Raw genomic sequence first — 18,073 nt, 5'->3', positions numbered from 1 at the left:
TTAAGTTTCAACGCTGAAAGATGAAAAAGATAGAGAGATCACTGTTTATGGGTCCTTGGCTGGTGTTCATGGCTGAGACAGATATTTTACATACTGGGATTCAGTGGGCTTGAGGCCAGTGTAAACTATGATACCTGGAGACAGGATCTTTTAAACCAGAATCTGTCTCTTCTAAAAGTCAGCGCCGTTATACCTGAGGTTCCTTTTGATTGAAATTCTCTATCTCTGTGGCGGATTCCAACATGTGACAGGGATAGTGTTGAATTTGAGAACAGGGAAGAGAGAGATGGTGTTACTGCTCCATTGGCAGACTTTTTCTAGATTGGACAGCTTTTAGCAGCTTGGGTGTTGTAATAGAAGGCATTTTAAAATGGTTATTCTGGTCACATGACCTCTTTCCTCCCCATAGTGAGTTGGTTATCCCACAGAAAGTCCATTCGGGAGTGATAACTGAGACATCAAAGAAACTAACAACTTCGGCTATAACATAATAGCCAATGTCTATCCAGACATGAACTAATCCTGACTGGAGTTGAACCCAGATTTTGAGGTCAGAGGGCAGCATGTTGGCGAACTCCATAACCTCATCCTCTTGCACAGCTTTCTTTAAAAATTAACTTACTTATTTTTAATAACTCACCTGTAAAACGTGCTCTGCTGGTATCTGTAACAATGGTCCTTTTTGATCTGCTTCTGTCTTCCCAGTTGTCCTGTGAAACACAGTTAGATTGAAGATCGGAGAAAATGTAGAATCAGAGAATGCCATAGTGCAGAAGGACCATTCACCCATTCTGCCTGTGTTGGCTGTGATGAACGTAGCAATTTCAGATGTCTTGCTTTGTAACTATTTGGTGCAGTGAGGGCTAAAAGTGTGGGTTAGAGTGTGTTTGACGGCTGCAGTCATAGAACATAGAACATTACAGCGCAGTACGGGCCCTTCGGCCCTCGATGTTGCGCCGACCTGTGAAACCATCTGAAGCCTATCTGACCTACACTATTCCATTTTCATCCATGTGTCTATCCAGTGACCACTTAAATGCCCTTAAAGTTGGCGAGTCTACTACTGTTGCAGGCAGGGCGTTCCATACCCTTACTACTCTCTGAGTAAAGAAACTGCCTCTGACATCTGTCCTATATCTACCACCCCTCAATTTAAAGCTATGTCCCCTCATGTTGGTCATCTCCATCCGAGGAAAAAGACTCTCACTGTCCACCCTATCTAACCCTCTGACTATCTTGTATGTCTCTATTAAGTCACCTCTCAGCCTTCTCCTCTCTAACGAAAACAACCTCAAGTCCCTGAGCCTTTCCTCGTAAGACCTTCCCGCCATACCAGGCAACATCCTAGTAAATCTCCTCTGAACCCTTTCCAAAGCTTCCATATCCTTCCTATAATGTGGTGACCAGAACTGCACGCAGTACTCCAGGAGCGGCCGCACCAGAGTTATGTACAGCTGCAGCATGACCTTGTGGCTCCGAAACTCAATCCCCCTACTGATAAAGGCTAGCACACCATATGCCTTCTTAACAGCCCTATTAACCTGGGTGGCAACTTTCAGGGATTTATGTACCTGGATGCCGAGATCTCTCTGTTCATCTACACTACCAAGAATCTTGCCATTAGCCCAGTACTCTGCATTCCTGTTACTCCTTCCAAAGTGAACCACCTCACACTTTTCCGCATTAAACTCCATCTGCCACCTCTCAGCCCAGCTCTGCAGCTTATCTATGTCCCTCTGTATCCTATAACATCCTTCAGCACTATCCACAACTCCACCGACCTTCGTGTCATCTGCAAATTTACTAACCCATCCTTCTACACCCTCTTCCAGGTCATTTATAAAAATGACAAACAGCAGTGGCCCCAAAACAGATATGTTTTCAAAGAAATCCTAGTTTGAAAGGCAAGTGTAATTTGGGAGTCGAGGTGCAATAAAACCATCGTAAAAGGCTTGGGCTAATGGGGTTTTGTTTGGAATAAGGGGATTCCCTGCGGAATTAATCCAATTTCAGCTTGGCAAGATGATATTGTTACTGGGTGAGCTAAGGCACAGGCATTTTGCAGAAATAAGTTCAGTTGTGAGTTGAGTGAAACTGTGACCAGAGGTCAAGCAGTGTTTCTCTCCCTGCAGTTCAGTTAAAAGAGATTAACAACCTTCAAAGTAGTGCAGACTTGTCTGAGGACAATGGGGAGCTGAAACAAGTTGAGAAGCAGCTTCTGAAGAAATACAGCCAGAGTTTCTGCATGGGTCTGGCAGGAGTCAGATCTTGTCTTTAAAGCGGTGTCAAAAGATCTTTCATTCGCAAAGAAAATCTCTGTGCAGCAGGTATTCCAATGGGCAAATGGTACTTAAAGTGGACTGAGATCTGAAATTTGTTTGAGTGGGAATAAAGATAGCAGTTAAGGGTATTGTATTTGCTGTATTCAGCAGTATTATTTAAGGGGCAATTGTGAGTTCTTTTCTGGTATGGTGATAAAGATATTTTAATACTGTGTTAGTAATTAAGTTTGTTTTAATATACCATCTCCCTATTTATTACTCCTTGAGAATGGTATCCTTTCCCCACAGTCTAACAAAATTAAAATAAAGTATTGGGGTTTCTGTCGGAGCCACTGTTGGGGTCTGATCTGGGATCATAATATGGCTCTTTGACGGAGCAACTCAATTAATTCCCCCTCCCCATATCCCTGCAGTTTTCTCCCCGCTTAGCATTTGCCCAATTCACTTTTGAAAAGTGCAATTAAATCTGCTTCTGCCTCCCTTTCACGCAGTATTTTCCTGGCTAGAGCATCGTGCGGTGCAAAAGCATTTCTCCTCCTCTCCTACCGACTCTTTTTGCTGATTTTTTAAAATCCTGTGTCCCCTCCTGGCCGACCTTCCCTCCTATCAGTGGAAACAGTCTCTCCTTGCTTATTCCACCAAAACCATTCATGGCTTTGCCCGTTTCCGTTAATCCTCCTCTTCACCTGCTCTCCACCGAAGGAAAACAATACTGGCCCCTCCTGTGAAAGGACTGAAGTTAATAAAATTGAGCTTTCAAAGAAAAGAGAAGCCAGTAATGATGCTGTGAAAATAACTGCCCTTCTCGAGTCGCGGGACTGTTGTTGTGCTGAAAAGTCAAACAAAAATATTTTTACCAACAACACTGATGGTTGAGGAGATGTGTGGAATAATCGGGGGGAGGGGGTGGGGGGGAGTTTATCAGGTCTGCAGCCAGTTAGAGAGTTCTCGTGATGTGTCTTATGAAGAATTTGTATCTGTTTATGTTGTCAAAGCATTAAATATGGCAGCTTCAAACCCAATTTAAGACTGAGATGAGGAGGAATTTCTTCTCTCATAAGGTTGTGAGTATTTGGAACTCCTTGCCTCGGAGATTTGTGGGGACAGAGAAAGAATTCTGGGTTACTGGGGGTGACATCTTCCATTTGCTGGTGGGAAAATTAACGTGATTCCCACTGGGCGGCACGATGTTTTTTTGTGTCTGATTTTCTGCTTCTCGGCTTATTATCAATGTGTTAGCGAGGTAGGGCAGCACGGTGGCACAGTGGTTAGCATTGCTGCCTACGGCGCTGAGGACCTGGGTTCGAATCCCGGCTCTGGGTCACTGTCTGTGAGGAGTTTGCACATTCTCCCCGTGTCTGTGTGGGTTTCGCCCCCACAACCCAAAGATGTGCAGGTTAGGTGGATTGGCCACGCTAAATTGCCCCTTTATTGGAAAAAATAATTGGGTACTCTCAATTTAAAAAAAATGTATTAGTGAGGAAATCTGCGAACCTCGTGACGGGACGGCAGTGATTCCTCAGGCCCGTGGTCAGCTCACGGGTTGGAGGTCCGGCCACCATGTTGAACCGGTGCCTGAACGTACATTCGCTCGCTGGAGCCCAAATGTGTGCTGAAAGTAGGCACGTCGGTGCCACACAAAGCCTTCTGCTCCACGCCTCAGCCAGGCCTCCTTGAAGATACTCCTCCAGGCCGCACAGAAAAGGTGGGAGGTTCTCTTTGTGAGGGGGTTGGAGCAGGAGGGCCATCCACCTGATCCCAGCTGTCCAGGTGGAGGTGACAACAAGCTGGGACCGCTCTGCAGTTCAAGAAAAGGGGGATTTTTAAAAAAATTTAGATTAGCCAATTATTTTTTCCAATTAAGGGGCAATTTAGCGCGGCCAATCCACCTACTCTGCACATTTTTGGGTTGTGGGGGCGAAACCCACGCAGACACGGGGAGAACGTGCAAACTCCACACGGACAGTGACCCAGAGCCGGGATCGAACCTGGGACCTCAGCGCCGTGAGGCGGTTGTGCTAACCACTAGGCCACCGTGCTGCCCTAAGAAAAGGGGGATTGATCTCATCTGCTCTGTTAGGGTAAGTGAACCTTCCAACCACTCCAAACTCACATTCTCAAAAGGTCATTGAGAGGTCTAAGGATTAGAGTCACAGCAGATGGGGCATCAGCAATGCCTGTCTGACACCTACTGTACCATCCCCATCTCCTGGAAGATCATGCACACATTGTGCGCAGGATTCTCCGGTTGCCGACGCCGAAATCGCGTTCGGCAATCGGCCGGAGAATCCACATTTCTGACCAGATTGGGGGCGGTGCCACTTTCATGATGCTCCGCCCCCTCCATTGCCTGAGATCCGCCCCTTGATGCTCCGCCCCTGACTGGCCGAGTTCCCGACGGGGTGGGTCGTCCGTGGTCCCCCCCACCGTCGCGAACTCGGCGTGACGGCTGCGGACACAGTCAAGCGGCACCACAGTCGGGGGAGGGCCGATCCGCGGGCCGGGGGGGGGGGGGGGTTGGGGACATTATCCGGGGCTGGGGGCACTGTGGGGGGACGGTCCGGGGTGCGTGAGCTGGCTAAAAGGGGGTACTATTATGCAGGCCAGGTCCATGGGTTGCGTCCGCCATGTAGCGCGGCACGGCCACTTCAGGCTGCCGCAGTGCGCATGCGCTGCCAAGGACCCAGCAATTCTCCAGGGCATATCGGCAGCTAGAGCCAGGTGCTCTACGCTGCCGTCCTGCTCGTCCCCAGCTGAACGGGAAATCGGTGGCTGTTTGGCGCCATTTTTTCTGTGGTCAAATGGCACCGTTCCCACACCGGCCTAGGGACAGAGCCCAGAATCGGAGAATCCAGCCCCGTGTCTTTTGCCCGATCTGTCTAAGATTCAGCACACCAAGTAGGCATACATACTTCTGAACTCTTCTTTCATTCACAGAGCTCACAGTCCATCCATTTGTCTTCGTGCAGGAAAGATAGCCCACGACAAGAGGGAAGAATCCCAAACCGGAGTGGGGGTGGGGGATCCTGGAGTTGCATATCCTCACCCTCTGTGATGGAGAGGTGGTGGGGATGCCTGGTGAGGATAGAGATTGTCCCTATGAAGAAGGAGAGATCGGCCTCCCCCAACAAACCAGTGAGGATGCATCGGCTGCAGGCGGACGATGACTGTGGGTGAAATAGAATGCAGGAGTCTGCCTGGTCAATCACTAATTCTCTCATCTCTCTATCCCAGGTAGCAGCAACAGGAGGCCAGAGACATTCTCCAGCCAATGCTCCAGCCCTCTGTCTTCTTCAGATGAAGAGACTGAGGATCTGCTTATAGACCTGTCACTGTTCACTTGCACCCTTCACCAGCGCACAGGCACACAGGCTCAGCGGCTCATAGTTCTACAATAGGCTTGGTGTTACTTCCTGGTCAGCAGATCTCTGACACCTGCTCTCAAGAAGCGGAGGTAGTGGCAGCTAAACTGTCTGGCACTCGGATGACTGCTGGAAAACAGGACCCCCCACAGAGTCCGGGTCGGATGTTAATCGTCTTCAATCAGCTCGAGGAGACATGATGGAGATGCAAAGACAGGGGGGCGCGATTCTCTGTTGCCCGATGCTGATATCGGGAATGGCGGTCGGGGGTGGGGGGGGGGGGGGGGGGGGGGGGGGGGAGAATAGCTTCCGACGGCAAAATCGTGGCAGGCGCTGGTTTGACGCCGGAGCGCGATGCTCCGCCTCCAAATCAGAACCGTGTTGGCATCTCATCACCGGGCCCACCCGCGATGCTCCGCCTCCGATGGGCCGAGTTCCCGACGGCGCGGTCCATGCGTGATCTCAACCGTGGTGAACCTGGCGTGGTGGGTGCGGAGAGAGCGAGGGCATACAGACACTTTCCAGCTTCTGCCAGGGTTACGGGGGTGGGGGGGGGGGGGGGGGGGGGGTAGTGTGGGGTGACAAGGAGGTTGGCTGTCCAGCACAACCGGCACCATCTTTTCGGACGCGATCGGTGCAAGTGTAGGGGTGTATAGCCCACACTCGGCTGCTCCTTGTCAGCCCTGCGCATGTCCGTCACGGGCCCAGCGATTCCCCCACCATTTTTCCCGTGTTCTGCGGGTGTTCCATGCGGCACCGGAGCTAGCCCCTCACCGGTCGCGGAATCGGTGCGTGCGTGGCGCCTATTTTTCCATCGTGGAACTCCACGGACCCTCCGTTGGCGTCAGCACTTAGACACGGGAACGGGGAATCCAGCCCAGGCATTGTTGACGTATATTCAACCAAGTGCACTTTATGACTGCGAGGTTGTGGTCACACTATTAATCATCATTGAGCACCAAAGCCTTTAATCTCTGCCTGCAGCCTAATTCTGTTCCCACGTTATGGTGGAGCATTATTCCTTTATTGGTTCCCACCCTCCATGTGCATTGTGCAGAGCAAAGGAAGCAGGTCCCACTCGGTGTGAGTGGAAAGGTCTGCTAGACGGCAATGAGTGTGTGTCGTCAGAGTTGTGTGCCCATCCCGATGACGCCAGCAGATAACCTGTCAGGGTGGCACTTGGCATCTGAAGGGCAGCAGAGTGTGTTTGATGGGATCCCTCCCTGTGTTTGGTCACAGATGGATAAGTGAGGTGGATTGCAGTTTGTTGTAAATATTGGAGTTCCAGAAATGGAAAATCTGGAGGACGTATAGGATGGGAATAGAGGGATACGGTCCCCGGAAGTGTAGCAGATTTTAGTTTAGACGGGCAGCATGGTCGGCGCAGGCTTGGAGGGCCGAAGGGCCTGTTCCTGTGCTGTACTTTTCTTTGTTGTTCTTTAAAGTGTGGCCCATGTCCTGGCTGTTTTTCAGTTTTGACGAGGGCACAAGGTTATCTTTGAATGGTTTGTCAATATTGGCTGGGCCAACTCTCTCCCGCATGCCAAAGCAGCGCTGGAAGCTAACTCGAGAAGCTTCCAATGTGTGCCGGGTGGTGAGTGCTTGTCAATAATCACACGATGGTCCTTCTCGCTCACTCTATGAACAAAGGTCACCTAATTCACCTGTTTGTGTCTCTGCTGTAAGGTGACAGATGGCAGGGTCCTGAGGAACAATGGAATATTGGAGCTCAGTATCGAGCTGTGGCCTCCGTATCAATCAGGTTAGTGATCAGGAAGATGGACCGATCTCAATTTGGCTTCAATCCTACATGGCCAGGTGAACAGCACTGATGGATGATTCGGGAACATCGGAACAGGAGCAGGCCATTCAGCCCGTCGAACCTGCTCCGCTATTCAATACGATCATGTCTGATATGGGTCACTTCACTGCCTTTTAAACCCACTGTCCCCATAACCCTTGACGTCCTTGTGAATCAGAAATCTATCGATCTCTGTTTTAAACATACTCAGTGACTGAGCTCCCACTGCCCTCTGGGGTAGAGAATTCCAAAGATTCACAACCCTCTGCGGAAAGAAATTTCTCCTCACTTTGGTTCAAAGTGACAATCCCCCTATTTTTAAATCGTGCCCCCCCCCCGACTCCCCAACCATAGGGAGAGACCTCACCTGCACCTACCCTGTCTATTCCGTCAAGTGCTTTGTAGGTTTCAATGAGATCACCTCTCATTCGTTGAAACTCTAAAGGATAGAGGCCCAGTTTGCCCAATCTCCTGTCAGAGGAAAGTCCCAGCACCCCCCCGGAACCTCTGAGAGACTCATTGATAAGCTTCTGTCACCCTGCTGTGCGTGCATTGATGTTTGCAGCAGTGTTTCTGCCTCTTAAAGGCTGCCATGGCTGGTGGTCTAAAGGACTGCTCTATGTGGAGTTGTATCAGAGTGAGCGAGTGCTATCGGTCACATGCTCCCTGGGGCAGCCAGGCCTCCAATGATGAGCCCATTATTAGGCTTGAATGTGACTAATTCTTTCGAGATTGATGACCGTTAGTCAGATGTTGATGATGACACTGACGGGATTAGTAACCTCCCTGTACCAACGTGGCAGGAAATCTGAACTTGTACCAAACTGTCTTTTTTCTTAATTTATAGGGCCCAATTCTTTTTTTTTTCTAATGAAGGGGAAATTTAGCGTGGCCAATCCACCTACCCTGCACATCTTTGGGTTTGTGGAGGTGAGAACCACGCAGACACAAGGAGAATGTGCAAACTCCACACGGACAGTGACCCGGGGCTGGGATCGAACCCGGGATCTCGGCGCCGAGGCAGCAGTGCTAACCACTGCGCCGCATGCTGCCCATCAGATTGCCTTCACCGTATTCGCCCTGGAACCCTGTCGCTATGAGGCTCCCATGAAAATCTCGTCCGAATTGTGTGCAGCAGCCTCTTCATGTGGCAAGTCTGAATTGATCCTATTCCAGGTTCTCCTCGCCTGAGGAGTCATGTATCTCCTCCATGCCTCTATCTGGTCACTCAAACCCCTTTACAACTGTGTCAGGTGCAACAAGCGACAGGGCACCCTCTGTGGAGAGGACTGAAGAGCCCTACCTGATTGGTCCAAACACCTAAAATGCATCTTGAAGATGCCAGCAGTTTCCTCCATTAAGGGTCTCGTGCCTGATTGAGCCATATCGTATCTCTCCTCAGGTGCACGTTGTGGGTGTTGAACGAGCGTGTTTTTTTGGGGATGCCCCTTATTGCCGAAGAGCCAACCCCCTGTGAGCCAAACGTCCTTCAGTATCTGTGGCACCTGGGAGTGAGCTGATGTGTAGAAATCGCATGAGCCCCCGAAGGCAGCACGGTAGCATTGTGGATAGCACAATCGCTTCACAGCTCCAGGGTCCCAGGTTCGATTCCGGCTTGGGTCACTGTCTGTGCGGAGTCTGCACATCCTCCCCGTGTGTGCGTGGGTTTCCTCCGGGTGCTCCGGTTTCCTCCCACAGTCCAAAGATGTGCAGGTTAGGTGGATTGGCCATGATAAATTGCCCTTAGTGTCCAAAATTGCTCTTAGTGTTGGGTGGGGTTACTGGGTTATGGGGATAGGGTGGAGGTGTTGACCTTGGGTAGGGTGCTCTTTCCAAGAGCCGTTGCAGACTCGATGGGCCGAATGGCCTTCTTCTGCACTGTAAATTCTATGAAAAAAAAAACAAACGTGCATGATTTGCTTTCGGAGATCATAGGTCAGCTGGATGTTTAGAGAGTGGAATCTTTTTTCTATTGATGAATTTTTAAGGCCACGTGTGTGCAGTCGATGGTGACCTGTACTTGTGGGAAATTGTAGCAAATCCCACAGCTCTGGTACTTTGGCTTGTGACATCCATGGAGGACGGTGCATAATTGTGTCCTTTACTGGAAAGGGAACCTGTCACCTCCCGGACACACTTATGCGTGGACAACTGTCAGATTCACTCAGGTCCCCAGTGGAGCCCTGGGTGAATCGCTGGGAAAGATGTTGAATGTGCCAATCACCTTTACAACAACAGGCAATAGCCCCCCAACTCGTATGGAGTGGGATCCTCACGGAGAACATGGCAATTCTGAGTCACCCTATCCCATGATAAAGGAAGATGCTTTTAGTGTGGGGCGCGATTTTCCAGCTGTTCCTGCTGGCCGATCTTCTGATCCCATTTCCTGCGAAAATCCCGGCCAAGCTCCATTGTTCACCTGCGTGTGTGCCCGTCGTCTTCTGTGGACCCTTGCTCACAAATGCATTTGTGGATTTGGTCCCCCCCCCCCCCCCCCCACCCCTCGTCACCATCTTGGTCTCCCTGAGGCTCCACAGGTTCCTGTCCCCCAGGGCCTTCCCTGAGCCGTGCCAAACAGCGGCGGGCCCTACTTCTCCCCGCTCACGTCAAAGCGACCAAGAAGGCAGCATCGCCTGCATTTCTGCACTCCTCCTTGTATCTGAGGAAGGATAGGTTAGAGGTTATATTGCACCTTCCCCTTGAATTCTCTCCCACCATCTCCGAGCCAAGAAGCCAGTGTGAAGGTCACGGGCTGCCTCAGTCTAGACGTGGCAGCCCCAGCCCACACCTGAAGTTGACAATCCCCCTCCACCATGAACCATGTGCTCTTACCCTCAGTCAGGCTGTCATCTTGCCTGCTCCAGCCCAGTCTGGCACTGATTTCATGACTGCAGGATAATGGATAATTATTAAGTGTTATCGTCGGTCCTCCCAAGTGCCTCAGACCCCTGCCTGGGTGGTTTGTTTTGCACTGTTACATTCCGACTGCGTCACTGCAGACTCTCGTTGGCGATGGCTATCGCTGCGCCTATTCTGCGAGACCAGCTTCCAGATGCCGCCTATTACCCACCGCGATCCTCCTCCGTTCCTCGTTCACCCGCACTCCATTCACATTCCCGACCTCCTCACACTCTGCAGCCTCCCCCAAAACGCTGACCCCAGCCTTTTCCTCATTGGTATTCCTGAACTTCCCGTGAACACTTCAATGTTGCTGACCGCTCGCACTTTGCCATCCTGACCCCACCCCTTCCTGAGGTCACACGCACTATGAGTTTCCGTGACCCAACCCCATGAGACCATCCAATAACCCACCCAACCTAACCCCCCCCCCCCCCACATGAATTTTCAGCTTCGATGTGCCATCTGCTTCACAACACAAAGACTCCAACCATCAAGATCAAAACCTTTAATTGCCTGACCGTACCCTACACACCTTACCCTGCCCACCATACCCTACACACCATACCCTACACACCGTACCCTACACACCAAACCCTGCCCACCATACCCTGCCCACCATACCCTACACACCGTACCCTACACACCATACCCTACACACCATACCCTACACACCATACCCTACACACCATACCCTACACACCATACCCTACACACATTACCCTGCCCACCATACCCTACACACCATACCCTACACACCATACCCTACACACCATACCCTACACACCATACCCTACACACCATACCCTACACACCATACCCTACACACCATACCCTACACACCATACCCTACACACTTTACCCTGCCCACCATACCCTACACACCATACCCTACACACCATACCCTGCCCACCATACCCTACACACCATACCCTACACACCATACCCTGCCCACCATACCCTACACACCACACCCTACACACCATACCCTACACACCATACCCTACACACTTTACCCTGCCCACCATACCCTACACACCATACCCTACACACCATACCCTGCCCACCATACCCTACACACCATACCCTACACACCATACCCTACACACCATACCCTACACACCATACCCTGCCCACCATACCCTACACACCATACCCTACACACCATACCCTACACACCATACCCTACACTCTTTACCCTGCCCACCATACCATACACACTTTACCCTACACACCATACCCTACACACCATACCCTACACACCATACCCTACACACCATACCCTACACACCATACCCTACACACCATACCCTACACATCATACCCTACACACCATACCCTACACACCATACCCTACACACCATACCCTACACACCATACCCTACACACATTACCCTGCCCACCATACCCTACACACCATACCCTACACACCATACCCTACACACCATACCCTACACACCATACCCTACACACCATACCCTACACACCACACCCTACACACCATACCCTACACACCATACCCTACACACTTTACCCTGCCCACCATACCCTACACACCATACCCTACACACCATACCCTGCCCACCATACCCTACACACCATACCCTACACACCATACCCTGCCCACCATACCCTACACACCACACCCTACACACCATACCCTACACACCATACCCTACACACTTTACCCTGCCCACCATACCCTACACACCATACCCTACACACCATACCCTGCCCACCATACCCTACACACCATACCCTACACACCATACCCTACACACCATACCCTACACACCATACCCTGCCCACCATACCCTACACACCATACCCTACACACCATACCCTACACACCATACCCTACACTCTTTACCCTGCCCACCATACCATACACACTTTACCCTACACACCATACCCTACACACCATACCCTACACACCATACCCTACACACCATACCCTACACACCATACCCTACACACCATACCCTACACACCATACCCTACACACCATACCCTACACACCATACCCTACACACCATACCCTACACACCATACCCTACACATCATACCCTACACACCATACCCTGCCCACCATACCCTGCCCACCATACCCTACACACCATACCCTGTACACCATACCCTACACACCATACCCTACACACCACACCCTACACACCGTACCCTACACACCATACCCTACACACCATACCCTACACACCATACCCTGCCCACCATACCCTACACACCATACCCTACACACCATACCCTGCCCACCATACCCTGCCCACCATACCCTACACCCCATACCCTGTACACCATACCCTACACACCATACCCTACACACCACACCCTACACACCGTACCCTACACACCATACCCTACACACCATACCCTACACACTTTACCCTGCCCACCATACCCTACACACCATACCCTACACACCATACCCTGCCCACCATACCCTACACACCATACTCTAAACACCACACCGTGCACACTGAGGCACTATCAATGACGACGAGACGAGAGTAGAGAGTAATCGAGGCTTTATTAAGCAGAGATGTGGAGCCTCCCGCAGCTGCTGCCGAAACGGCTGCAGCTCGGTGAGCCCACACATTTATACTCTGACTACTGGGCGGAGCCAGCAGGCAGGGATCTATCCCTGTACCTGTAGTACAGGAGCCTTACCTTAATACGTCTCATATGCGATGTATATACAACAGTAGTGACTACCACACACACCATGCCCTGCACACTATGCCCTGCACACTATGCCCTGCACACTATGCCCTGCACACTATGCCCTGCACACTATGCCCTGCACATCATGCTGTGCCCACGCTGTGCAGGGTTGTCACTACCCAGAGAATACTTCCCCCTCTCGGGTGCAGGTCCAGCATCAAAACATACATGCCAGGTGGAGACCTCCAACATTGCCCACTTAGACCCAGGACAGTCTTTCGGGAGGTCAGTGCAGACATGATGGGCCGAATGGCCTCCTTCTGCACTGTCGGGATCTATGATTCAATGAATTTGCCCCTGACAGTGTGGACTCAGCCCCAGGACAGTCTTTTCAGATTTAAGATTTAATCATTCGGCCCATCGAGTCTGCACCGACCGTCCAAAGGTGCACTCTATCCAGGTCTAGTCCCCCATCCACCTAGCTCTATCCGTGGACACCAAGGGCAGTTTAACACGGCCAATCCGCCCAAACATGCACATCCTTGGACTGTGGGAGGAGCATCTGTAGGAAACCCACACAGACAGTCGGCCAAGGCCGGAATCGAGTCTGGGTCCCCTGGCGCTGTGAGGCAGCAGTGCTAACCACTGTGCCGCGGCGCCACCCCATTGCTTTTACTCCAAGTCAGAAACTCGTGGGCTGAAACCTCACTGCAAACACCATCAAACGGTGGGCATGTCAGTGCAGCACTGAGGGGCTGCTGCACCCGCAGAAGTGCTGTCTCTCAGGGCGAGATGCTGAGAGAGGGTGTAGGGCACTGGCTGCCCCCTTTACAGGAGGGTTAATGATCCCCCGGCACTTTTTGAAGATCTGGGGCAATCTCTAACCCTGAAAGGCTGCCGCTAAGGCGGCCTAGTTGATGATATGTCTCAACCCTGTTTATGAGACGTTGCCATGCACCCCTAGAATTGGGGCTCAGAAATAATTGATGCCTTCAGGTCATTAAAAGTGCGACATAAATGCAAAAGTTCACCCTTTCTTTCCCCTGGGACATCTGGCATGCGCCATTTAGATTTAATTCCGGCTTAAAAATGAATACTTATGCTGGAGCTGTTGGGAATGAAGATTAGAAGGGATGGGATTAGGTTTCTGAAAGCTTTGGCAGGAGATGAATATTCTTAGAGCCACTCATCGAGGCCTTAACATCTTTTAAAACTTAAAAAGAAGTATAGTATCGATAATGGCGATTATCAATATTATTTCTCGCCCGAGTCATGTGCACCCTGTGCACCACCTTAAACTGTATCAGGCTCATCCTTGCACAAGAGGAGGTCCCGTTTACCCTACGCAGTGCCTCACTCCATACTCCCCAATTGATCTCCATTCCCAACTCCGCTTCCCATAATTTCTCCTTGATCTTCACCACCCGCTCGCCTCCCTGCTCCCCCAGCCACTTATATATATCCCCAATTCTTCCCTCCCCTTCCACATCCGGAAGCAGCAGTCGCTCCAGCAGGGTGTATCCCGGCAATCTAGGGAACCCCCTCCAGACCTTTCGTGCAAAGTCCCTAACCTGTAGATACCTGAACTCACTGCCCCTCGGCAGCTCTACCCTCTCCCTTAGCTCCTCCAGACTGGCGAACACTTCGTCCAAATACAAATCCCTCACCTTGACCAGCCTCACTTCCCTTCACCTCCTGTATGCACTATCCATCCCCCCGGCTCAACCCCATGATTCCCGCACAGCGGCGTTAACACCGACATCCCTTCCACCTTAAAATGCCTCCTCAGCTGATTCCATATCTTCACCGTGGACTGCACCACTGGGCTCCCTGAATACCAACTCGGAGCCACTGGCAATGCTGCCATCACCATAGCCCTCAAACTAGACCCCTTACAAAATTCCTCCTCCATCCTAATCCACTCTACCTCTTCTCCTTCCCACCACCGCCGCACCTTGTCTACATTGGCCGCCCAATAATAATGAAGCAAATTTGGCAATGCCAAACCCGCCCCCCCCCCCCCCCCCCCCCCCCCCGCTGCCTCTGCCTCTGTAATAGGGTCCTCCCCACCCTCACCACCTTCCCCGCCCATACAAAGTCAGAGATGATCGTGTCCGCTTTCCGAAAAAAGGCCTTTGGTGTAAAGATCGGGAGAGCCTGACAGAGAAACAAGAACCTCGGCAGAATATTCATTTTCACCATTTGGACCCTCCCCGCCAACGTTAAGTGCCGTGTATCCCACCTCTTAAGATCCTCTCTGGCCCCCTCCACCAGCTTCGTTAAGTTCCACTTATGGAGCCACGTCCATTCCCTCACTACCTGAATCCCCAAGTACCTAAATCTATCCCTCGCTACCGTAAATGGCATCCCCCCTAAATTAGCCCGCTGTGCCAGCTCATTCACCGTGAATTCCTCACTTTTCCCTACATTCAGCTTGTATCCCGAGATCCCTCCAAATCTCCCCAACAGGCCCATAATCCTTCCCATACTCTCCAACGGATCCGAAACATACAGCAAGAGGTCATCGGCATAGAGCGACACCCGATGCTCCCTCTGTCCCTTCATTCTCCCCTGCCACTCTGCCGACCCCCTGAGAGCCATCGCCAATGGCTCTATGGCCAGCGCAAACAGCGGCGGCGACAGCGGGCACCCCTGCCTCGTACCCCTGTGTAAGTCAAAGCTTTGTGAGCTCGTATCATTCGTGCTCACCCTCGCTCTTTTCACCACATACAGCAACCGTACCCATACCACAAATCTCGGCCCAAACCCAAACCTTCCCAAAACTTTGAACAAGTTCCGCCACTCCACCCGATCAAATGATTTCTCCGCGTCCATAGACACCACCACCTCCGATACCTCGCCGGATTCATCACCACATTCAACAGCCATATTATATTATTCGTGAGCTGCCTGCCCTTCACAAAGCCTGTTTGATCTTCTGTAACCACCCCCAGGCCACAATCGTCCATCCTCCCCGTCATCAACTTAGCCAATACTTTCACATCCGTGTTCAATAGTGATACGACCCACATTCCACCGGATCCTTCCCTTTTTTTGGGATTAGCGTGATTATCGCCTGCATCATCGTCTCCGGCAACTCCCCCTTCTCCAGTGCTTCATTAAACACCGCCAACAGATGTGGTCCCAGGTCCGCTGCCAATTCCTTATAAAATTCTGCCGGGTACCCAGGAAAGGATCTCATTTACGGTTGGTGCGAGTAAGGAAAGGAGGGCGGAACATGACCGTCTAGCGAGCGAGAGAGTGGAGGTGGACAGGGAATATTCGAGGGTGCCCACCGTGGAGGGATTGGCGAGGAGGGAAAAGTTGCAGGGGCCAATTTGACAGGCTGACAACGGGGAGGGCGGTAGGGCAACTGCGTAGGAGAAGGCGAGCCCTATGCTGGCGCACCAGCTGCAGAGGCAGGCTGCGTCCAGGGAAATATTGAAGATCTGGAATGGGGCTGGGGTTGTGCTGTCAGAACCATGGAAGATAAATGAGGCATTTCGAGAGTATTACCAGGGACTTTATGAGGCAGACCCTCCCTCTGGGAGAGGAGGGGGACCTGGAGCAGTTTCTGGACGAGCTGGAATTTCCCCAGTTGGAGGAAGCAAAGAGGGAGGCGTTGGAGGATCCCCTGGGGCTGAGGTAGGTGACCGTGTTTGAGGAACTGTTCATCACAGGAGGGGGGGGGGGGGGGGGGAAATGGGTGATGGGGAGGGGAAAAAGGAGGAAAATCTGTGCAAACTGTATAGTTGATTGTTGGGAAGAATGTTTCCCAGGGTGTTTATTTGCTGTAACCTACTTTCATACAAGTTTGAATAAAATGCGTTAACAAAAACCAATATTATCTCTGAAGAAAATTGAAACTGTTGGTTCAAATTTATTTTGTAAACTGTTCAACTGCAAAAAATTAACTCCCGCCTTCGAGTTTACTCGCAAATATCCTGTTACCCAGTCTATACAAGTGATTCTTTGTGCATCTCGCTAATCCTTGAATTGGAAGTGAGAACAAAAATGATTATGTGAAACTTCCATTGTTTCTGAATTTTAGATATCTGAAATTACCAAGAAACTATTTGTGTGGGAAAGCAATTACTCGAAGCGTCGCAAAGCTGACACTAAGCTGGAGGTAAGGGCACCGCAGGCTTTTGACTCACAAAGACTTTTGCAGTTGTGTTGTTTTTGCTGTAGGCGTGCTGGGGTCCTCCGTCGTAAAGGCCAGTGGTAGTAAGCTGCAGTCTGGCAGGGAGATCAATAAGGTAGCAAGCTGGGGTCTTCCATTTCTCAAGCCTCTCATCGTTAAAGGCTGTGGTGGACACGTGACTTTGTCAGGCATTGAGGGGAGAACAGTCAGGTGCTGAGCTTGTAAGGACCATATATCTCTCCACAGTTCACAGCTGACCAAACAGCTCCACCACCCCTACTACCTTCCTCTCCCTCCCCTGCAAGGGCAGCATGGCGGCACAGTGGTTAGCACTGCTTCCTCGCAGCGTTCAACCCCGGGACCCAGGTTCAATTCCGGCCTCGGGTGACTGTGTGGAGTTTGCACATTCTCCCCCGTGCCTGAGTGGGTTTCCTCCCAAAAAATGTGCAGGTTAGATGGATTGGATGGGCGAAATTGCCTCTTTGCGTCAGAAAGGATAGGAGGGCCTTTGCGTCCCTAGTAGCCCGGCGAAGGGTTTTGCTACAATGGAAGGATGCGAGGCCCCCAAGCGTGGAGACCTGGATCAATGACATGGCGGGTTTTATTAAGCTAGAAAAGGTCAAATTCACCCTGAGAGGATGGGTACAAGGGTTCTTTAGGCGGTGGCAACCTTTCCTCGACTTTCGGGCTCAACGATAGGGTTCGGGGACAGTAGCAGCAGCAACCCGGGGGGGGGGAAGGGGGGGGGGAAGGGGGGGGGGGAAGGAGGGGGGGAAGGAGGGGGGGGAAGGAGGTGGGGAAGGAGGGGGGGAAGGAGGGGGGAAGGGGGGGGAAGGGGGGGGAAAGGGGGGGAAGGGGGGAGGGGGGAAGGGGGGAATGGGGGGGTGGGGGGATGTGATACATGCGT

The 18,073-nt window shown here is 51.5% G+C and overlaps 1 protein-coding gene across 3 annotated transcripts in view; it reads left to right on the top strand.

The window, feature by feature from the left end:
- LOC119965596 overlaps window positions 1-18,073 on the top strand; it is a 198,664-nt gene that overhangs the window by 29,521 nt on the left and 151,070 nt on the right. For all 3 annotated transcript variants that reach the window (XM_038796381.1, XM_038796380.1, XM_038796382.1), the window contains exon 6: window positions 17,074-17,151. In XM_038796381.1, coding sequence (XP_038652309.1) covers window positions 17,074-17,151 — 78 coding nt within the window. The remainder of the gene's footprint in view (window positions 1-17,073; window positions 17,152-18,073) is intronic.

Source organism: Scyliorhinus canicula, chromosome 5 (genome assembly GCF_902713615.1).
Source record: "Scyliorhinus canicula chromosome 5, sScyCan1.1, whole genome shotgun sequence".
NCBI classification, from domain to species: Eukaryota; Metazoa; Chordata; class Chondrichthyes; order Carcharhiniformes; family Scyliorhinidae; genus Scyliorhinus; species Scyliorhinus canicula.
This window is presented reverse-complemented; position numbering and strand designations above follow the sequence as displayed.